We start from the raw sequence: 24,683 nt of genomic DNA, 5'->3' as shown, positions 1-24,683 counted from the left end.
GTTTTGATTCATAAAGATTAGGGTTTTAGGGTTTCATTCTTTATCAATCAATCCATGTTCGATTATGGGTTCTTAGGTTTTGAATTACCTTTTAACCTTAGATGATTGTTGAATCGGACCACCAAAGGAGTTGAGCCGCGAGCTGGACACGAACGGGACGCGAGCCGGAATGGATCAAGTCGCTTCTATCGGGTCGTGGACGTCCTTTGTTGCTTGATCGGGAACGCGAGCTATCTGATGCTGTCGCGAACGTCTGAGCTAGGATCAGGAACGCCTTGGGCTGAAGCTGATCGGGGACGCGAGCTGGAACAAATGCGGGAACAAGAGACGCGATTGGGGTTTAGGGTTCGTCGGATCGCCGGCTAGGGTTAGGGTTTTAGGGTTTTTCGATTTGGGTATTAGCTTAGGGATTTAGAGTTTCGTGCTGATAATGTGTTATAAAAGTAATGGAAAAGTCTATCTTTATTCATAACATAGAGGTTCCTTATATAGGAGATTACACCGTCATAGATAAATGAAAAGATTACAAATCATAATCTCTTGGTTATGAGCCATCCACAATCTGGTTCATAACAAAGATCAAAATTTTTCTTAAGATTAATATATGTCTTGCATACATATATGTAATGTTCGTGGTCATACCTTATTTGCAGCCAAGATAGAAGGGAGTAATGGTAGGGGAAACGTCATTGGCAGACTTGAACTCCTGCGACTCCTTGAAGTTCAACCTTGGCTTCATCCACACTTTAGCTGCATAAAGCTTCTTCTTCCCAACACCAATGATCTCCAGGGCGAGATGATGCATCGTTTCGCTTCAAAGCTAACATAAACCAAATATTTTAAATTAACATCACCACAACAACATCACAGACAATAATATGAATCGAGAACAAAATTTGGTTAGTGTAAGAATCGAAATTAAAACTTAAAACTAAGAGCTTAAAACAACTCTTACGGAAACAGTGACCATGTACATAAACTGATATAAGATTTTACCATCAAACCGTTTCCACTGCTCTGTGAGCTTCGTGTAATTGAAGCATCGTGAGCTTCGCCGGCATCATAGTCGCCTGAAATATAAGCAACGAAATCATCAAAGCTGAGAATTCCTCAGTTGAAAAAACAAAAAAATAGGTACACAAGAAGTTTGTAATATGGATCCAGCATGGTTGAACATATATAAACATCAACTAACTGTCTGAAACGGTTTATTTTCTCAGCCATAAAAATACGAAGATTAGAAAAAAAATATATCAAACTGGGAAATGGGTCAGCCATTATTCTACAGCAAGAACTCCAAAACACAATGAATTATTACTATCTGGAATCAAGACAGTGACGATTTGTATAGAATTTAACCGGAGATATAATCAAAAATCTAAACAAAATAGTAGTAAACAGATAACCTGAGAATCTAGAAGGAGCATGTCGACTTCCATAAGCTTCTCCCCCACGCCGGACGTTTCTGGCCTCCCAAAATCGGAGCAGGCGAACTTGAACAGAGGAGGAGGAGCGGCCAGTCTGAAGATCGGAGAGGAAGACCATACCGTTAGCCATGACTCAAAATTTTTGTATACTGATTGGTTTAGAACGAAGGATGATTACGAAAGCATGAACTCGTACCTTTTTATAGCAGAGCCTCCACCGCCTTGCACTCTCCAGGGTCGCACTGAATGGAAATCGTGTGTAATTGATTAAGGAGGGTTTTATTAGGGGGTATCGGTTACTGCTTCATCTCCCACCGGAAGGAGGAAGACGAAAGATTGGCAATGGAGGAAGGGTGGAGATGCGAGAGAGAGAGAGAGAGACACTGCGAACACTAATTGAAAACGCGACGTTTAGTGATTGTAGAGCTAGACGGGCCTGATCACGTGGAGGCAGCCCAACAGAATTAGAAAAGAAACCCGTGATCAAATAAATGGAACGTAATGTTTAAAGTAAGGGGACATGTGTCGCAACGTGGTTAACCGATTTTCTGACGTGTCTCCTTCCCGTGAGAGAATCCTTCTTCTTTATAGCATAAGATAGTTAGAGACTTGATAAGAACCTTGCAATAAACATGCTCTAAGCAGTACTTTAGAAACCAAAAAAAATAGTTTTTTTTATATATTAACGCAATCTATACTAATAAAAGGAACCTTTTGAGGCTCCGTAGAGCGTCCACATCAGCGAAAAAAACTTCTTCCGAAAGATGACACGTGGCATAAAATATAGTTTTACATTTTAATATTACTAATTTTCGAAAATTATAAATAATATGTAAACATACAGCATAAAAAATAGAAAAACTACATTAAACATATGTAAAATTATCATTTTTCACTTTAAAAAAAAAATGGCTTATCTCCATAATGTAACATTACCGTTTTATAAAAAAAAAACAAAAACATTATATATAATTTCGAAAATAATAAATATATGTAAACATACAACATAAAAATAGAAATACTACATTAAACATATGTAAGATTACCATTTTACATTTTTAATTTAAAAAAATAATATGTAAACATACAACATAAAAAATGGAAAAACTACATTAAACATATGTAAGATTACCATTTTTCACTAAAAAAAGACGGCTTATCTCCATAATGTAACATTACTATTTTGTAAAAAAAAAATATTATATATAATTTCAAAAATAATAAATTCTATACTAATAAAAGAGACCTTTTGAGGCTCCGCAGAGCGTCCACATCAGCGAAAAAAACTTCTCCCGAAAGATGACACGTTGCATAAAATATAGTTTTACATTTTAATATTACTAATTTTTGAAAATTATAAATAATATGTAAACATACAGCATAAAAAATAGAAAAACTACATTAAACATATGTAAAATTATCATTTTTCATTTAAAAAAAAAAGACGGCTTATCTCCATAATGTAACATTACCGTTTTATAAAAAAAAAACAAAAACATTATATATAATTTCGAAAATAATAAATATATGTAAACATACAACATAAAAATAGAAATACTACATTAAACATATGTAAGATTACCATTTTACATTTTTAATTTAAAAAAATAATATGTAAACATACAACATAAAAAATGGAAAAACTACATTAAACATATGTAAGATTACCATTTTTCACTAAAAAAAGACGGCTTATCTCCATAATATAACATTACTATTTTGTAAAAAAAAACATTATATATAATTTCAAAAATAATAAATAATATGTAAACATATAACATAAAAATAGAAATATTACATTAAAAATAAGCAAGATTACCATTTTACATTTAAAAATAACAATAATATGTAAACATACAACATAAAAAAATGAAAAAACTACATTAAACATATGTAAGATTACCATTTTTCACTAAAAAAATGGTTTATCTCCATAATGTAACATTACCATTTTATAAAAAATGAAAAAAAAACAAAAATATAACTATTTGATTATTTGTCTAAGTTCTTCTATTAAACATTGCCGTTTTACATTAAAAATGGAAAAAAACATTAAGATTTAAACATCTATCTTAAAATATAAAATATAGATATTAACTAAATATAAAGTATAAAAAAGAGAAATACTCAATATATAGAAAAATATATTAATCTATACTAATAAAAGAGACCTTTTGAGGCTCCGTAGAACGTCCACATCAGCGAAAAAAACTTCTCCCGAAAGATGACACGTGGCATAAAATATAGTTTTACATTTTAATATTACTAATTTTCGAAAATTATAAATAATATGTAAACATACAGCATAAAAAATAGAAAAACTACATTAAACATATGTAAAATTATCATTTTCCACTTTAAAAAAAAAAACGGCTTATCTCCATAATGTAACATTACCGTTTTATAAAAAAAACAAAAACATTATATATAATTTCGAAAATAATAAATATATGTAAACATACAACATAAAAATAGAAATACTACATTAAACATATGTAAGATTACCATTTTACATTTTTAATTTAAAAAAATAATAAGTAAACATACAACATAAAAAATGGAAAAACTACATTAAACATATGTAAGATTACCATTTTTCACTAAAAAAAGACGGCTTATCTCCATAATGTAACATTACTATTTTGTAAAAAAAACATTATATATAATTTCAAAAATAATAAATTCTATACTAATAAAAAGGACCTTTTGAGGCTCCGTTAACCAGCACCAGACAAATGAATTAATCCGAGTTCAGTTGATTTCAAATCCTGGAGGCTTAACATATTTTCAAGTCCGCCGTACCATTCGACCACGCTTATGTGATTAATATGTATAAATTGAAAAAGCATATATATATAGAGAACACAATATGAATAGCCTTTAATTTTATTATTTTGGAGCATTGTGGAAACTAAAACAAAATTTGGATAGGCTTTAAAGTTAAGAGGCATTTTATACCCCCGATTAATTATATAGAAGTTTTCACACCAGGGATCGATCGTAGTTAAATTCGCACCAAGAACGTGTTATTTCTGCTCCACACAAACATTAGTTAATATATATATTGCTGCACTAAGTATATATTTTCAATTTCAATTTATTCTATCTTCTTTTTGAACTAAGCTAGTATGAATATCTGGAACACAGTTTTAGGTTTAGGAAATGAGAACGAGATTTAACACACTGATAGAGTAAATAAAACCATAGTAGAACTTCAAACACCGAGACAGGACATGTAGTTTAAAGAAAACACAAACTTAAGACTCGTCGAGAGAGTGTCTTGAGCCCATTCACGCAACAAACAAAAGGATAATAGAAAACCCATTTTTCGAAACATTCTTAGTACTCCTCGCCTTCGTCATCCTCATCATCACCGCCTTCAGCACCAACCTCCTCATAATCCTTCTCCAACGCCGCAAGGTCCTCACGAGCCTCTGAGAACTCTCCTTCCTCCATACCCTCACCGACATACCAGTGAACGAACGCACGTTTCGCGTACATGAGATCGAACTTGTGATCAATCCTCGAGAACACCTCAGCGACACTCGTCGAGTTGGAGATCATACACACAGCTCTCTGCACCTTAGCGAGATCTCCTCCTGGGACAACGGTCGGTGGCTGGTAGTTGATACCGCACTTGAACCCAGTCGGACACCAGTCAACGAACTGGATGGTACGTTTGGTCTTGATCGTTCCGACAGCCGCGTTCACGTCCTTGGGGACGACATCACCACGGTACATCAAACAGCAAGCCATGTATTTCCCGTGACGTGGGTCACACTTGGCCATCATGGAAGCTGGCTCGAAAGCGCTGTTGGTGATCTCAGCAACAGAGAGCTGCTCGTGGAAGGCCTTCTCAGCAGAGATCACTGGTGCGTAGGAGGAAAGCATGAAGTGGATTCTTGGGTATGGGACCAGATTGGTCTGGAACTCAGTGACATCCACGTTCAATGCACCATCGAACCTAAGAGAAGCAGTCAAGGAAGAGATAACCTGAAACAAAAATCAAGAAATTAACATTAAACATCAAGATTAGTGTTAAAAGAGTTGTTCTTGTGGGCTGGTGTTATAATACCTGAGAGACGAGACGGTTGAGGTTGGTGTAGGTTGGCCTCTCGATGTTTAGGGAACGTCTACAGATGTCGTAGATAGCTTCATTGTCGAGGAGGATAGAGACATCAGTGTGTTCCAAGAGCGAGTGAGTGGAGAGGACACTGTTGTAAGGCTCAACGACAGAGGTAGAGACCTGTGGAGATGGGTAAACAGTGAAACCAAGCTTGGATTTTTTCCCATAGTCCACAGAGAGTCTCTCAAGGAGGAGAGACCCCAAACCAGACCCAGTTCCTCCACCAACAGCGTTGAAGACGAGGAAGCCTTGGAGACCAGTGCAGTTATCAGCGAGCTTTCTGATTCGGTCCAAGCACAGATCAACAATCTCCTTCCCAACTGAGATTAACATTACAAAACCAAATCAGTATGATCAACACAAACCCCAACAACATTGAAAGCAACTCCTCAGCCCAAGCCCATGACCCACTTTTGGAGGCCCATGGGCTTGGGCTGAGGAATAGTTGGGCTTGTGTTGATAGAGGCAATGGGATGAGAATCTCTTACTGGTGTAATGGCCACGGGCGAAGTTGTTAGCTGCGTCTTCTTTACCGCTGATGAGCTGCTCAGGGTGGAAGAGCTGACGGTAAGTACCGGTTCTGACCTCGTCGATCACGGTGGGCTCAAGGTCGACGAAGACGGCGCGTGGGACGTGCTTCCCCGCGCCGGTTTCGCTGAAGAAGGTGTTGAAAGCGTCGTCACCTCCGCCAACGGTCTTGTCACTCGGCATCTGGCCATCAGGCTGTGACAATTCCAAATCGCAAAAAACAACAAATCAGTTACACAATCAATAGAATCAACAGATCTAATCAATGAAGACACGAGAGGATCCCAACGAATACCGTTCAAGAAACGGATCTGGCATCAGCCATAGCAGTCAAACGCAGATCTATACGAGTCCACGTTCTATAAGAGATCTAATTCAACGGATCTTGAATCAACAACACAGATCTAAACACTTAGGTAGAGTAGATCTGGAGATCGCTAAGATACAATGTAAAATGTAGCTTATACGTCAGATCTGATCAAATCAAACACAGATCTACAAGATTTTCTCAACGAACGAATCTTTTCAAAATGGAGATACGGATCTTGAAATCAGCCACAGAGATCGACACGAACCTGAATGCCATGTTCAAGGCAGTAAAGCTCCCAGCAGGCGTTTCCGACTTGGATACCAGCTTGACCGATGTGGATCGAGATGCACTCCCTCATTTTCGTTTTCGGAGAAGAATAGATCTGTAGAAAACAAGATTCGCGAGGAGGAGGAAGAGACGGAAGGGCGTGTATGAAGACGCTCTCCTTAAGGTGGATCTAGATCTGGCTTTTTTCGAATTCTTGTTTTTGCGGATGAAGGTTTAAAGGTTTATTTATATGGGAATAAGAACTGGTAACCCTTGAATTGCGGAAAGAAACGGGTGGACGTGCGCTCTCGTCTCTTTGTTTTTTTTTTTAAACTAGGGATTAACCCGGGCTACGCCCGGAATTTTTATTTTTTTCTAATTTAAGTTGTTAAATTATTTATATTTAGGTTATGATATATATTTATATAAATTTTAAGATGCATGTCATAATTAAAATTTATTTTTAAATTTTAACACGTTAAATTAACATATTTTTTACTATTTAAATATTTTTTTGTAATTTTGTTGGCTATCTAGTTATCTTATTTAGCAAAACTATCTGTTGAGTGTTGGCTATCTAGTTATCATATTTTTTAATTAATCTGCAGAGTATTTTCAGAGCGACCACATGCTAAACAATCGATCGATCCGTAAAAAGATGGTCGATCTCCTTGGCCAGGTAAGTACAATTTTAGCAAAAATATCTTTGATTTTCAAATATTAAGTATATAACTATTCTTTTGAATTGTATTTTTTGATTAAATTATTGTATTATAATGTTTATGTAGATATTTTTTGTGATGTTTGAATTTGTGATGTTAGTATACTTAACCTAGATGATATTGATGTTTAACAATTTTTTTTTTTTGAAATAGAATATAATGATATATCAAAACATATCTAATACTTGTTAAATGATAGTATAATGTAAATTACATTCATTATTTGAAAATAACCATTTGTTTTTCTTGTTTAATTTTAAATCCGAAATTATTTTTATTTTAAAACATTATTCATATATAATATAATAGTTTAAGTTTGGAAGATTAATCTATATATATAAATTATGTATATTTTTTAAAAAATAATTTAAGATATTATATATTGAGTAACTGAATAAAAGCTGAATTTGTTTTCTTGAAAATGAAATATTTATATTTTTGTCTTCATGATATACTCACCAATCCAGCATTGATATTTATAACTCAGTATGTTTTTAAAAAACTTTGTTTTAAGTAATAAACGAATTTAATAAATTAAATTCATCACCTATAATGTTCTGTAAACTATATTTGAAAACTCTCTAAAATTATATTTTAAGCATAATATTACTATTATTTAATTTAAGTTATTTTAAACATAATATATGCTAAACTAACTTAAATTATATTTACAATAAGACCATCCTAAACCGGTTAATAAACCAAAAACAATATTAAACCAACATGAACCAATACCTAATTCGGCGAGGAAAGAAATGTTTCAGGATAAACGCTTGAATGGTTATTAACTGTAATGGTTTGATCATGAAAGAGTTAGTAATGAATATTAACAATAAAATTATGGATTAGATTAATTTAAATTTGTAAGAATACCTTTGAGTCTATGAAAATCAATTCAATTCCCATGAATAAGTTTGGCTTTTGGATGTTGCGGGTTTTCCAACAATGAATCCACCTAACAAAAAGTTCATTGTTACAAAAAATATCCTTCAAGATCATTAAAGGTGTTTGGGACGGCAAGAGTAGATGGTAGAACCATTTTTTTGCACGAGTGCTTTGAAGTTTTTCTTGATAGTGTGAGGTTGATGTTGATGGAATAATGAATTTTATAGGGACTTTCTTGATGTAAAACTATACATTTTTTTTTTTTGTTTAATGTAGTATTTCTATTTTTATATAATTTACTACTATTTTAAGATAGATGTACATTTTAAGATAGATGTTCAAATCCTAATGTACTTTTTCCATTTTTTAAAATGTTTATTTCCATTTGTTATATTTTTTATTTACGTAATATCTATATTTTATATTTTAAAATATATATTTAAATCTTAATGTACTTTTTCTATTTTTTTAAATTGTGTATTTACTTATATTATATATATTACATTTTAAGATAGATGTTTAATGCTTAATAAACTTTTTCCATTTTTTTTTAAATTGTGTATTTACTTATTATTAAAATTATAAGTAAATAATAAGTTGTTAAATTATTTATATTTAGGTTATGATATATGTTTATATAAATGTTAGATGCATGTCATAATTAAAATTTATTTTTAAATTTTAACACGTTAAATTAACATATTTTTTACTATTTAAATATTTTTTTGTAATTTTGTTGGCTATCTAATTATCATATTTAGCAAAACTATCTGTTGAGTGTTGGAATAAATGTTTTAGATATTTAATTAAACTGCAAAGTATTTTCGGATCGACCACATGCTCAACAATCGATCGATCAGTAAAAAGATGGTCGATCTCCTTGGCTAAGTAAGTAAAATTTTAGCAAAAATATCTTTGATTTTCAAATATTAAGTATATAACTATTCTTTTGAATATTTTTTTTTAATTGTATTTTTTGATTAAATTATTGTATTATAATGTTTATGTAAATATTTTTTGTGATGTTTGAATTTGTGTTGTTAGTATACTTAACCTAGATGATATTGATGTTTAACAATTTATTTTTTCTGGAAATAGAAAATAATGATATATCAAAACGTATCTAATACTTGTTAAATGATAGTATAAAGTAAATTACATCCATTATTTGAAAATAACCATTCGTTGTTTTTATTTTTTTTTTAAATAAGAAATTATTTTTTATTTAAAAAAATTATTCATATATAATATAATAGTTTAAGTTTGGAAGACTAATCTATATATATAAATTATGTACATTTTAAAAAAAAAAAATTAAGATATTATATATTGAGTAACTGAATAAAAGCTGAATTTCTTATCTTGAAAATTAAATATTTATATTTTTGTCTTCATGTTATACTCACCAATCCAGCATTGATATTTATAACTCAGTATGTTTTTTAAAAAAACTTAGTTTTAAGTAATAAACGAATTTAATAAATTAAATTCATCACCTATAATGTTCTGTAAACTATATTTGAAAATTCTCTAAAATTATATTTTAATCATAATATTACTATTATTTAATTTAAGTTATTTTAAGCATAATATATGCTAAACCAACTTAAATTATATTTACAATAGGACCATCCTAAACCGGTTAATAAACAAAAAACAATACTAAACCAACATGAACCAATACCTGATTCGGCGATGAAAGAAGTGTTTCGGGATAAACGCTTGAATGGTTATTAACTGTAATGGTTTGATCATGAAAGAGTAATATGAATATTAACAATAAAATTATGGACTAGATTAATTTAAATTTGTAAGAATACCTTTGAGTCTATGAAAAATAATTCAATTCCCATGAATAAGTATATTAAATTAAAGAAGAAAATTAGAATAAGTAAATATACAATTAAGAATTGAAAAAACTAAATTAAACATCTATACAATAATAACTAAATACAAAATATAAGAAATATAAATATTATACTAAACATTTTCTTACTATTAGAATAAGTTAATATAAAATATAAGAAAAATAAATAATAAGTAAATATAGTATATAAGAAATAAAAATATTACATTAAATATATATCGTAATATTATCATTGATATAAAAACAAAACAATTAGAATAAATAAATATAAAAATAAGAAAAGATAAACAGTAAGTAAAATACACAATATAAAAAATAGAAAAACTAAATTAAACATATATCTGAAAAATGTATGGTTAAATAAATAAATAAAAGTAAATTTACATTATAAAAATATTACACTAAACATCAATTATAATATTAGAATAAGTAGATATAAAATATAAGAAAAATAAATTATAAGTAAATATAAATCTATACTAATAAAAGAGACCTTTTGAGGCTCCATAGAGCGTCCACATCAGCAAAAAAAAATTCTCCGAAAGATGACACGTGGCATAAAAGATAGTTTTTCATTTTAATATTACTAATTTTTGAAAATTATAAATAATATGTAAACATACATCATAAAAAATGGGAAAATTACATTAAACATATGTAAAATTACCATTTTCTTAAAAAAAAGACGGCTTATCTCCTTAATGTAACATTACCGTTTTATATAAAAAAAACATTATATATAATTTCGAAAATAATAAATATATGTAAACATACAACATAAAAAATGGAAACACTACATTAAACATATGTAAGATTGCCATTTTACATTTTTATTTTTAAAAAATAATATGTAAGCATACAACATAAAAAATGGCAAAACTACATTAAACATATGTAAGGTTACCATTTTTCACTAAAATAAAGACGGTTTATCTCCATAATGTAACATTATTATTTTATAAAAAAAATATTATATATAATTTTGAAAATAATAAATAATGTGTAAACATACAACATAAAAAATGGAAATACTACATTAAACATATGTAAGATTACCATTTTACATTTAAAAATAACAATAATATGTAAACATACAACATAAAAAAATGGAAAACTACATTAAACATATGTAAGATTACGTTTTTCACCAAAAAAACGGCTTATCTCCATAATGTAACATAACCATTTTATAAAAAAAAAAAAAAAACATAAATATAACTATTTGACTATTTGTCCAAGTTCTTCTATTAAACATTGCCGTATAGAGCGTCCACATCAGCAAAACAAAACTTCTCCCGAAAGATGACATGTGGCATAAAATATGGTTTTTCATTTTAATATTACTAATTTTCGAAAATTATAAATAATATGTAAACATACAGCATAAAAAATGAAAAAAACTACATTAAACAAATGTAAAATTACCATTTTTTACTTAAAAAAAAAGACGGTTTATCTCCATAATGTAACATTACCGTTTAATAAAATAAACAAAAACATTATATATAATTTCGAAAATAATAAATATATGTAAACATACAACATAAAAATGGAAACACTACATTAAACATATGTAAGATTACCATTTTACATTTTTATTTTTAAAAAATAATATGTAAACATACAACATAAAAAATGGAAAAACTACATTAAACATATGTAAGATTACCATTTTTCACTAAAAAAAGACGGTTTATCTCCATAAGGTAACATTACTATTTTGTAAAAAAAACATTATATATAATTTCGAAAATATTAAATAATATGTAAACATACAACATAAAAATGGAAATACTACATTAAACATATGTAAGATTACCATTTTACATTTAAAAATAACAATAATATGTAAACATACAACATAAAAAAATATGGAAAAACTACATTAAACATATGTAAAATTACCATTTTTCACTAAAAAAACGGCTTATCTCCATAATGTAATATTACCATTTTATAAAAAAAAGAAAAAAAAAACATAAATATAACTATTTGACTATTTGTCCAAGTTTTTCTATTAAACATTGCCGTTTTACATTAAAAATGGAAAAAAACATTAAGATTTAAACATCTATCTTAAAATATAAAATATAGATATTAACTAAATATAAAGTATAAGAAAGAGAAATACTCAATATATAGAAAAATAAATAATAAGTAAATATTATAAATATATAAATATATGCATTATATATACAATAATAAGTAAATGCATAATTTTTAAAATATGGAAAGAGTACATTAATATTAAACATCTATCTTAAAATGTAAAGTATAGATATTAAGTAAATAGAAAGTATAAGGAAAAGAAATACACAACTTGAAAACAATGGAAAAAGTATATTAATATTTAAACATCTATCTTAAAATGTAAAATATAGATATTATGCAAATATAAAGTATACGAAAAGGAAATACACAATTTAAAAAAATGGAAAAAGTACATTAGTATTTAAACATCTATCTTAAAATGTAAACTATCTTAAAATATAAAATTATTAGTAAATAGAAAGTATAAGAAATAGAAATACACAATATAAAAAAATAAAAATAATAAGTAAATATATAATATAAGTAAATACGCAATTTTAAAATGAAAAATTACATTAAGATTTAAAAATATATCTTAAAATTTAAAATATAGATATTACCTAAATAGAAAGTATAACAAATCGAAATATACAATTTAAAGAAAATGGAAAATGTACATTAAGATTTAAACATCTATCTTAAAATGTAAAATATAGATATTAAGTAAATAAAAAGTACAAGAAATGGAAATACATATACAGGAAAATAAATAATAAGTAAATAATGTAAATTTATAATATATGAATTATATATATAATAATAAGTAAATACACAATTTTTTTTAAAAAATGGAAAAAGTTCATTAAGCATTAAACATCTATCTTAAAATGTAAAATATATAATATAAGTAAATACACAATTTAAAAAAAATGGAAAAAGTACATTAAGATTTAAACATCTATATTAAAATGTACATCTATCTTAAAATGGTAGTAAATTATATAAAAATAGAAATACCACATTAAACAAAAAAAATAAAAATGTATAGTTTTACATCAAGAAAGTCCCTATAAAATTCATTATTCCATCAACATCAACCTCACACTATCAAGGAAAACTTCAAAGCGCTCGAGCAAAAAAATGGTTTCACCATCAACTCTCGCCGTCCCAAAAACCTTTAATGACCTTGAAGGAGATTTTTTACAACTACAAACTTTTTGTTAGGTGGATTCATTGTTGGGAAACCCGCAACTTCTAAAAGTCAAACTTATCGGAATTGAATTGATTTTCATAAACTCAAAGGTATTCTTACAAATTTAAATTAATCTAATCCATAATTTTATTGTTAATATTCATACTAACTCTTTCATGATCAAACCATTACAGTTAATAACCATTCAAGCGTTTATCCCGAAACACTTCTTTCCTCGCCGAATCAGGTATTGGTTCATGTTGGTTTAGTATTGTTTTTGGTTTATTAACCGGTTTAGGATGATCCTATTGTAAATATAATTTAAGTTGGTTTAGCATATATTATGCTTAAAATAACTTAAATTAAATAATAGTAATATTATGCTTGAAATATAATTTTAGAGGGTTTTCAAATATAGTTTACAGAACATTATAGGTGATGAATTTAATTTATTAAATTCATTTATTACTTAAAACTAAGTTTTTTTAAAAACATACTGAGTTATAAATATCAATGCTGGATTGGTGAGTATAAGATGAAGACAAAAATATAAATATTTCATTTTCAAGATAAGAAATTCAGCTTTTATTCAGTTACTCAATATATAATATCTTAAATTATTCTTTAAAAAATATACATAATTTATATATATATATTAATCTTCCAAACTTAAACTATTATATTATATATAAATAATGTTTTTAAATAAAAATAATTTTTGATTTAAAAAAAAATAAAAACAACAAATGGTTATTTTCAAATAATGAATGTAATTTACATTATACTATCATTTAACAAGTATTTGATACGTTTTGATATATCATTATTTTCTATTTACAAAAAAAAAAAATTGTTAAACATCAATATCATCTAGGTTAAGTATACTAACAGAACAAATTCAAACATCACAAAAAATATTTATATAAACATTATAATACAATAATTTAATCAAAAAATACAATTCAAAAAACAATATTCAAAAGAATAGTTATATACTAAGAATAGTTATATACTTAATATTTGAAAATCAAAGATATTTTTTGCTAAAATTGTACTTATCTGGCCAAGGAGATCGACTACCTTTTTACGGATCGATCGATTGTTGAGCATGTGGTCGATCCGAAAATACTATGCAGTTTAATTAAATATCTAAAACATTTATTCCAACACTCAACAGATAGTTTTGCTAAATATGATAACTATATAGCCAACAAAATTACAAAGAAATATTTAAATAGTAAAAAATATGTTAATTTAACGTGTTAAAATTTAAAAATAAATTTTAATTATGACATGCATCTTAACATTTATATAAATATATATCATAACCTAAATATAAATAATTTAACAACTTAAATTAGAAAAAAAATAAAAATTCCGGGCGTAGCCTGGATCAATCCATCCGCACTATTTAAAAATTATAGGTATGAAAGATCAACTAATTTACTGGATTATACTCTCTTGTTTTGTTTGAGTATTTTACAATATCTACAATACTTTCTATTTAACTAATAAGCTATTAACATCAGTTGGAAAATACAATTTTCCGCCATCTTTTAGAGTAACGGTCATGATTTATCTTCTTTAGAATTTATTAAGCCTATTCGGATTTTAAAACCTCTTCAAATGAATATTTTATAGATTTATCATGAGTTTAAAATGATTAATATGGTCGAGTGCATATAAACAATGTAAACCGTAAATGACAGTATATATAGATAATGTATCTATTTTTATTTATTATAAAGATTTAGTATATAACTGTTTAACTTTTTTGTTGAAGTACTCTCTGATGTTGTTATGTGGCTTTAATAAAATGATACAAAAAGAACAAAACTTAGGTTCACCCCATAGGGTGAATTTTTAAATTCACCTCTCATTCTAGAACCAATCAAATTGCCACGTAGATAATTAATTAAAAAATATTAAATTTATTTTAAAATAACTAAAAAAAATAATGCTAATTTTAACAACGCTGACACCGCCATCTAAACCGTAAACCCGAAATCTTAATTTTTTAACCCTAAACCGTAATTCTAAAACCCAAACTCTATACCCTAAACCCAAATCCTAAACCCTAAAACCAAACTGTATATTCTAAACCCAAATCCTAGACCCTAAACCCAAACAGTAAATCTTAAATCCAAACCTTATACCCTAAACCAAATCCTAGACCCTAAACCCAAACCATATACCCTAAACCTAAATCTTAGACTTAAAACCCAAACCGTAAACCCTAAACCCAAACCCAAACCCTAAACCTAGATGCTATAAGGTTTGGGTTTAGGGTCTAAGATTTGGGTTTATGGTTTGGGTTTAGGGTTTATGGTTTGGGTTTAGGGTTTATGGTTTAGGGTTTATTGTTTGGGTTTAGGGTATACAATTTGAGTTTAGGGTATATAATTTGGGTTTAGGGTATAGGATTTGGGTATAGGGTTTAGGGTTTAGGGTTTGAGTTTAGGATTTAAGGTTTAGGGTTTAGAATTTAAAATTTAGGGTTTACGGTTTAGGTAACGGCGTCATCGGCATTAAAATTGACATTATTCTGTTTTTTTAGTTATTTTTAAATAAGTTTAATATTTTTTAATTAATTATCTACATGGCAATTTGATTGGTCATAGAAAGAGAGGTGAATTTAAAGGTTCACCCTAGGGGGTGAACCTAAGTCTTGTTCTACAAAAAATAGGTAACAGAAGAATTCGAAATTGAGAAAAAGAGGACTGAAGACTTAAAGCAAAAGAGGAAAAACAGTAACATGCCTGAGAATTGGTGGGAAGAACCTATAGAAGATTTGAACTTAAGCCAGCTCACTGAATTCAAATGTGGTTTGGAAAAGTTGAGAAAAACAGTGACTACTGAAGCCTCCAAGAATTTTCAAGCAATTGTTCCGCGTCATAACTTCTATGGTGGAAGTTCAAATAATTCTACTTTTGGGATTTGTGATGATCATGCAGGTAATATCGACACCGATTTAGATCTGTATAATCATCAAAGAATGGTGGCAACGAACACATTCGCTTGCAATCTCAACAACATGATGGTTCCTTATCATATTACAACACCATTTGGGAATATTGGTAATAGTAATATTATTGAAGGGTTCACTCCAGAATACAATCAAAACCCAAACAAATTATGTTTTAAGCAAGAACACATGTCTGAGTGTGACCACCATTCAGCTCATCCTCCTCGTTTCGGACATGGTTACTATTAATTTTTGTTCTTTTTGCAATAAACACAATGTTTTATTTATTGTAATCTTTTAAACAAAAAGATGTTATTTAAAAGATGACACGTGGCATTAACAAAAAATAAAAATACATATAGAGAAAAATAAATAATAAGTAAATATATAATATAAGAAATAGAAATATTATATTAAACAATAATAAATAAATATACAATATAAGGAAAATAAATAAAAAGTAAATATACAATATAAGAAATAAAAATATTACATTAAACATCTATCATAATTTTAATCTGATATAAAAGCAAAAAAATCTATACTAATAAAAGGAAGCTTTTGAGGCTCCATAGGGCGTCCACATCAGCTGAAAAAACTTCTTTTAAAAGATGACACGTGGCATTAACAAAAATTAAAAATAAAAATACATATAAAGAAAAATAAATAATAAGTAAATATATAATATAAGAAATAGAAATGTTATATTAAACAATAATAAATAAATATACAATATAAGGAAAATAAATAAAAAGTAAATATACAATATGAGAAATAAAAATATTACATTAAACATCTATCATAATTTATAATCTGATATAAAAGCAAAAAAGTTAGAAAACGTAAATATATAATTAAAAAATGAAAAAACTAAATTAAACATCTATCTAAAAAATGTATCTATACTAATAAAATGGAGCTCTATACTAATAAAATGGAGCTTTTGAGGCTCTATAGGGCGTCCTCATCAACGGAAAAGATTTCTTCTAAAAAATGACACGTGACATTAACAAAAAAAAAAATATATACATATAAAGAAAAATAAATAATAAGTAAATATATAATATAAGAAATATAAATGTTACATTAAACAATAATAAGTAAATATACAATATAAGGAAAATAAATAAAAAGTAAATATACAATATAAGAAATAGAATATTACATTAAACATCTATCATAATTTATCATCTGATATAAAAGTAAAAAAATTAGATTACGTAAATATATAATTAAAAAAATGAAAAAACTAAATTGCTTTTTATAGACTCAAAGGTATTCTTACAAATTTAATTTAATCTAATCCATAATTTTATTGTTAATATTCATACTAACTCTTTCATGATCACACCATTATAGTTAATAATCATTCAAGCATTTATCCCGAAACACTTCTTTCCTCGCCGAATCAGGTATTGGTTCATGTTGGTTTAATATTGTTTTTGGTTTATTAACCGGTTTAGGATGGTCCTATTGTAAATATAATTTAAGTTGGTTTAACATATATTATGCTTAAAATAACTTAAATTAAATAATAGTAATATTATGTTTAAAATATAATTTTAGAGAGTTTTCAAATATAGTTTACAGAACATTATAGGTGATGAATTTAATTTATTAAATTCGTTTATTACTTAAAACTAAGTTTTTTCAAAAACATACTGAGTTATAAATATCAATGCTGGATTGGTGAGTATAACATGAAGTCAAAAATATAAATATTTCATTTTCAAGATAAGAAATTCAGATTTTATTAAGTTACTCAATATATAATATCTTAAATTATTTTTTAAAAGATATACATAATGTATATATATAGATTAATCTTCCAAACTTAAACTATTATATTATATATGAATAATGTTTTTGAATAAAAATAATTTCTGATTTAAAATAAAAAATAAAAACAACAAATGGTTATTTTCAAATAATGGATGTAATTTACATTATACTATCATTTAACAAGTATTAGATACGTTTTGATAAATCATTATTTTCTATTTCCAGAAAAAAAATTGTTAAACATCAATATCATCTAGGTTAAATCTAGGTTAAGTACACTAACATCAAAAATTCAAACATCACAAAAAATATTTACATAAACATTATAATACAATAATTTAATCAAAAAATACAATTCAAAAAAACAATATTCAAAAGAATAGTTATATACTTAATATTTGAAAATCAAAGATATTTTTACTAAAATAGTACTTACCTGGCCAAAGAGATCGACCATCTTTTTACGGATCGATCGATTGTTGAGCATGTGGTCGATCTGAAAATACTCTGCAGTTTAATTAAATATCTAAAATATTTATTCCAACACTCAATAGATATTTTTGCTAAATATGATAACTAGGTAGCCAACAAAATTACAAAAAAATATTTAAATAGTAAAAAATATGTTAATTTAAGGTGTTAAAATTTAAAAATAAATTTTAATTATGACATGCATCTTAACATTTATATAAATATATATCATAACCTAAATATAAATAATTTAACAACTTAAATTAGAAAAAATAAAAATTCCGGGCGTAGCCCGGTTAATCTCTAGTCTATACTAATAAAAGGAACCTTTTGAGGCTCCATAGAACGTCTACATCAGCAAAAAAAACTTCTCCCGAAAGATGACACGTGGCATAAAATATAGTTTTACATTTTAATATTACTAATTTTCGAAAATTATAAATAATATATACTGATAAAAGGAACCTTTTGAGGCTCCATAGAGCGTCAACATCAGCAAAAAAAACTTCTCCCGAAAGATGACACGTGGCATAAAATATAGTTTTACATTTTAATATTACTAATTTTCGAAAATTATAAATAATATGTAAACATACATCATAAAAAATGGAAAAACTACATTAAACATATGTAAAATTACCATTTTTCACTTAAAAAAAGACGGATTATCTCCATAATGTAATATTATCGTTTTATAAAAAAAACAAAAAACATTATATATAATTTTGAAAATAATAAATATATGTAAACATACAACATAAAAATGGAAATACTACATTAAACATATGTAAGATTATCATTTTACATTTTTATTTTTAAAAAATAATATGTAAACATACAACAATTTATACTAATAAAAGGAACTTTTTGAGGCTCCATAGAGCGTCCACATCAGTGAAATAACTTCTCCCAAAAGATGACACGTGACATAAAATATAGTTTTACATTTTAATATTACTTATTTTCGAAAATTATAAATAATATGTAAACATACAGCATAAAAAATGGAAAAACTACATTAAACATATGCAAAATTACCATTTTTCACTTAAAAAAAAAGACGGCTTTTCTCCATAATGTAACATTACCGTTTTATAAAAAAAACAAAAAACATTATATATAATTTCGAAAATAATAAATATATGTAAACATACAACATAAAAAATGGAAATACTACATTAAACATATGTAAGATTACCATTTTACATTTTTATTTTTAAAAAACAATATGTAAACATTTAACATAAAAAATGGAAAAACTACATTAAACATATGTAAGATTACTATTTTTCACTAAAAAAAGACGGCTTATCTCCATAATGTAACATTACTATTTTGTAAAAAAAACATTATATATAATTTCGAAAATAATAAATAATATGTAAACATACAACATAAAAAATTGAAATACTACATTAAACATATGTAAGATTACCATTTTACATTTAAAAATAACAAAAATATGTAAACATACAACATAAAAAAAAAAGAAAAAACTACATTAAACATATGTAAGATTACCATTTTTCACTAAAAAATGGCTTATCTCCAAAGTGTAACATTACCATTTTATAAAAAAAAAGAAAAAAAAACATATATATAACTATTTGACTTTTGTCCAAGTTCTTCTATTAAACATTGCCGTTTTACATTAAAAATGGAAAAAAATATTAAGATTTAAACATCTATCTTAAAATATAAATATAGATATTAACTAAATATAAAGTATAAGAAAGAGAAATACTCAATATATAGAAAAATAAATAATAAGTAAATATTATAAATATATAAATATATGAATTATATATACAATAATAAGTAAATGCACAATTTTTAAAATATGGAAAGAGTACATTAAATATTAAACATCTATCTTAAAATGTAAAATATAGATATTAAGTAAATAGAAAGTATAAGAAAAAGAAATACACAACTTAAAAACAATGGAAAAAGTATATTAATATTTAAAATCCTATCTTAAAATGTAAAATATAGATATTACGCAAATACAAAGTATAAGAAAAGGAAATACACAATTTAAAAAAAAATGGAAAAAGTACATTAATATTTAAACATCTATCTTAAAATGTAAATCTATCTTAAAATATAAAATTATTAGTAAATAGAAAATATAAGAAATAGAAATACACAATATAAAGAAAAATAAATAATAAGTAAATACGCAATTTAAAAATGGAAAATTACATTAAGAATTAAAAATATATCTTAAAATTTAAAATACAGATATTACGTAAATAGAAAGTATAACAAATGAAAATATACAATTTAAAGAAAATGGAAAATGTACATTAAGATTTAAACATCTATCTTAAAATGTAAAATAGAGATATTAAGTAAATAAAAAGTACAAGAAATGGAAATACATATACAGGAAAATAAATAATAAGTAATAATGTAAATATATAATATATGAATTATATATATAATAATAAGTAAATACACAATTTTTTTTTTTTTAAATGGAAAAAGTTCATTAAGCATTAAACATCTATCTTAAAATGTAAAATATATAATATAAATAAATACACCATTTAAAAAAATGGAAAAAGTACATTAAGATTTAAATATCTATTTTAAAATATAAAATATAAATATAGATATTACGTAAATAAAAAATATAAGAAATGGAAATAAACATTTTAAAAAATGGAAAAAGTACATTAAGATTTAATAATCTATCTTAAAATGTACATCTATCTTAAAATAGTAGTAAATTATATAAAAATGGAAATACCACTTTAAACAAAAAAAAATGTATAGTTTTACATCAAGAAAGTCCCTATAAAATTCATTATTCCATCAACATCAACCTCACACTATTAAGGAAAACTTCAAAGCACTCGAGCAAAAAACTGGTTCCACCATCAACTCTTGCCGTCCCAAAAACCTTTAATGACCTTGAAGGAGATTTTTTATAACAACGAACTTTTTGTTAGGTGGATTCATTGTTGGGAAACCCGCAACTTCCAAAAGCCAAACTTATTCATGGGATTTGAATTACTTTTCATAGACTCAAAGGTATTCTTACAAATTTAAATTAATCTAATCCATAATTTTATTATTAATATTCATATTCCTCTTTCATGATCAAACCATTACAGTTAATAACCATTCAAGCGTTTATCCCGAAACACTTCTTTTCTCGCCGAATCAGGTATTGGTTCATGTTGGTTTAGTATTGTTTTTGGTTTATTAACCGGTTTAAGAGGGTCCTATTGTAAATATAATTTAAGTTGGTTTAGCATATATTATGCTTAAAATAACTTAAATTAAATAATAGTAATATTATGCTTAAAATATAATTTTAGAGAATTTTCAAATATAGTTTACAGAACATTATAGGTGATGAATTTAATTTATTAAATTCGTTTATTACTTAAAACTAAGTTTTTTTTAAAAACATACTGAGTTATAAATATCAATGCTGGATTGGTGAGTATAACATGAAGATAAAAATATAAATATTTCATTTTCAAGATAAGAAATTCAGCTTTTATTCAGTCACTCAATATATAATATCTTAAATTATTTTTTTAAAAAATATACATAATTTATATATATAGATTAATCTTCCAAACTTAAACTATTATATTATATATGAATAATGTTTTTAAATAAAAATAATTTCTGATTTAAAAAAAATAAAAACAACAAAGTGTTATTTTCAAATAATGGATGTAATTTACATTATACTATCATTTAACAAGTATTAGATACGTTTTGATATATCATTATTTTCTATTTCCAGAAAAAAAAAATTGTTAAACATCAATATCATCTAGGTTAAGTATACTAACAGCACAAATTCAAACATCACAAAAAATATTTACATAAACATTATAATACAATAATTTAATCAAAAAATACAATTCAAAAAAAAAATATTCAAAAGAATAGGTATATACTTAATATTTGAAAATCAAAGATATTTTTGCTAAAATTGTACTTACCTGGCCAAGGAGATCGACCATCTTTTTACGGATCGATCGATTGTTGAGCATATGGTCGATCTGAAAATACTCTGCAGTTTAATTAAATATCTAAAACATTTATTCCAATACTCAACATATAGTTTTGCTAAATATGATAACTAGATAGCCAACAAAATTACAAAAAAATATTTAAATAGTAAAAAATATGTTAATTTAAGGTGTTAAAATTTAAAAATAATTTTTAATTATGACATGCATCTTAACATTTATATAAATATATATCATAACCTAAATATAAATAATTTAACAACTTAAATTAGAAAAAATAAAAATCCCGGGTGTAGCCCTGGTTAATCTCTAGAGAAGATGACACGTGGCATTATTATTTAAAAAATAGAAAATATATAATAAGTAAATTTGCAATATAACGAAAAATATATAATAATTAAATAAACAATATAAGAAATAGAAGCATTGCATTAAACAATAATAAGTAAATATACAATATAATAAATAGAAATATTACATTAAACATCTATAAAATAATAACTGAATACAAAATATAAGAAATCGAAATATTATTCTAAACATTATCGTATTAAACATTATCTTATTAATATAATAAGTAAATATAAAAGATAAGAAAAATAAATAATAACTAAATATAGTATATAAGAAATAAAAATATTACATTAAATATATATCGTAATATTATCATTGATATAAAAATAAAAAATAAGAAAAGATAAACATTAAGTAAATACACAATATAAAAAATGGAAAAACTAAATTAAACATATATCTGAAAAATGTAAAGTTAAATAAATAAAAGTAAATTTACATTATAAAAATATTACACTAAACATCAATTATAATATTAGAATAAGTAAATATAAAATATTAGAAAAATAAATTATAAGTAAATATACCATATAAAAATAAAAAAAATACATTAAACATTTATCTGAAATTATATAATAATGTAAATAATAAGTAAATACATAATGTAAGAAATATAAATATAACATTAAACATTTATCGTAATATTATGATTTGATATAAAACAAAACAGTTAGATAAATAAATATACAATATAAGAAATAAAAAAACTACATTAAAAGTCTGTCTGAAAATGTATAGTTTAACATTTTATTATTTTCAAATATTTTTGTAAGTAAATATACAATATAAGAAAAATAAGCATAGAATATAAGATAATATTTTTATCACATTAAACATCTATCATAATATTATCATTTGATATAAAAACAAGAAAATTAGAATAAGTAAATTTATAGTATAAGAAAAAAAAGGTAAAATACAATTAAGAAATGAAAAGACTAAATTAAACATATCTCTGAAAAAATGTATAGTAAAATAAATAATAAGTAAATATACTATATAAGAAATACAAGTATTATATTAAACATCTACCGTAATATTAGAATAAGTAAATATACAGTATAAGGAAAAATACAAAATAAGTAAATATATAATATTAGAACTGGAAAAACTAAATTAAACATCTATCTGAAAAATGTATAGTAAAATAAATAATTAGTAAATATAGACTATAAGACATAAAAATATGGATCATTTTTTTTGGAGAGTTAATCCAAAAATGGAGGATCACCAATTTGCGTGGATATTATGGTATATTTAGAAAGGTCGAAACAACAAAGTTTTTAGCAATTTGGATGTTGATCCAAGAGATACGCTTAAACTACCGGAATTAGAATCAACACTTTGGGCGGAGACACATGTAACAAATAATCAGAGGGTTGCAAATCAAGTACATGAAAGAATTGTACCAACAATACCAGGAAAATGGTGTTTCATAGATTGCTCATGGAGAGATAAGGAACAATTCTCAGGACAAGGCTAGTACATCACTTTAGCGGGTTTTGATGGATTGCTAGGGGCACGGAATGTCCGGGCAAGTCTTTCACTTCTTCATTCGGAGGTAGAAGCGCTAATATGGGCAATGAAATGCATGAGAAATTTACGGTAATTTCATGTCACATTTGCGACAGATTGTTCTCAACTGATAAAGATGGTTTCGGAATCAGAAGAATGGCTAGCGTTTGATAATTATCAGGAAGACATTAAACTGCTGAAAAGAAGCTTTCTAAACTCAGAGATCGTTCATGTACCTCA

General features: G+C 25.8%; 2 protein-coding genes and 1 long non-coding RNA gene across 3 annotated transcripts; 1 reads left to right on the top strand and 2 right to left on the bottom strand.

Moving 5' to 3' along the window:
- Window positions 1-428: 428 nt before the first annotated feature.
- On the bottom strand, window positions 429-2,144 carry LOC125581819. Its single transcript, XR_007319547.1, has 4 exons — window positions 1,624-2,144; window positions 1,407-1,521; window positions 997-1,070; window positions 429-820 (listed from the first exon to the last, which is right to left on the bottom strand). It is a non-coding gene; the product is annotated as an uncharacterized LOC125581819 (long non-coding RNA).
- Window positions 2,145-4,597: 2,453 nt separating this feature from the next.
- On the bottom strand, window positions 4,598-6,918 carry LOC111203408 (tubulin alpha-2 chain-like). The gene is made up of 4 exons (XM_022697231.2): window positions 6,657-6,918; window positions 6,042-6,276; window positions 5,503-5,873; window positions 4,598-5,420 (listed from the first exon to the last, which is right to left on the bottom strand). The coding sequence occupies exons 1-4, from the start codon at window positions 6,747-6,749 to the stop codon at window positions 4,767-4,769; spliced, it is 1,353 nt and encodes a 450-aa protein (XP_022552952.1). The 5' UTR covers window positions 6,750-6,918; the 3' UTR covers window positions 4,598-4,766.
- Window positions 6,919-15,057: 8,139 nt separating this feature from the next.
- On the top strand, window positions 15,058-16,573 carry LOC125582419 (agamous-like MADS-box protein AGL62). The gene is made up of 2 exons (XM_048749111.1): window positions 15,058-15,063; window positions 16,042-16,573. The coding sequence occupies exons 1-2, from the start codon at window positions 15,058-15,060 to the stop codon at window positions 16,567-16,569; spliced, it is 534 nt and encodes a 177-aa protein (XP_048605068.1). The 3' UTR covers window positions 16,570-16,573.
- The last annotated feature ends 8,110 nt before the right edge of the window (window positions 16,574-24,683 follow it).

Source organism: Brassica napus, chromosome C2 (genome assembly GCF_020379485.1).
Source record: "Brassica napus cultivar Da-Ae chromosome C2, Da-Ae, whole genome shotgun sequence".
Lineage (NCBI taxonomy): Eukaryota > Viridiplantae > Streptophyta > Magnoliopsida > Brassicales > Brassicaceae > Brassica > Brassica napus.
This window is presented reverse-complemented; position numbering and strand designations above follow the sequence as displayed.

Bases quoted from the DNA above. Each gene is read 5' to 3' on its own strand.
- LOC111203408 (XM_022697231.2), bottom strand. From the start codon at position 6,749: ATGAGGGAGTGCATCTCGATCCACATCGGTCAAGCTGGTATCCAAGTC. The intron at 6,277-6,656 runs GTTCGTGTCGAT...GAATTGTCACAG, and splicing joins GCCTTGAACATGGCATTCAG to CCTGATGGCCAGATGCCGAG. The intron at 5,874-6,041 runs GTAAGAGATTCT...TGTTAATCTCAG, and splicing joins CGCCCGTGGCCATTACACCA to TTGGGAAGGAGATTGTTGAT.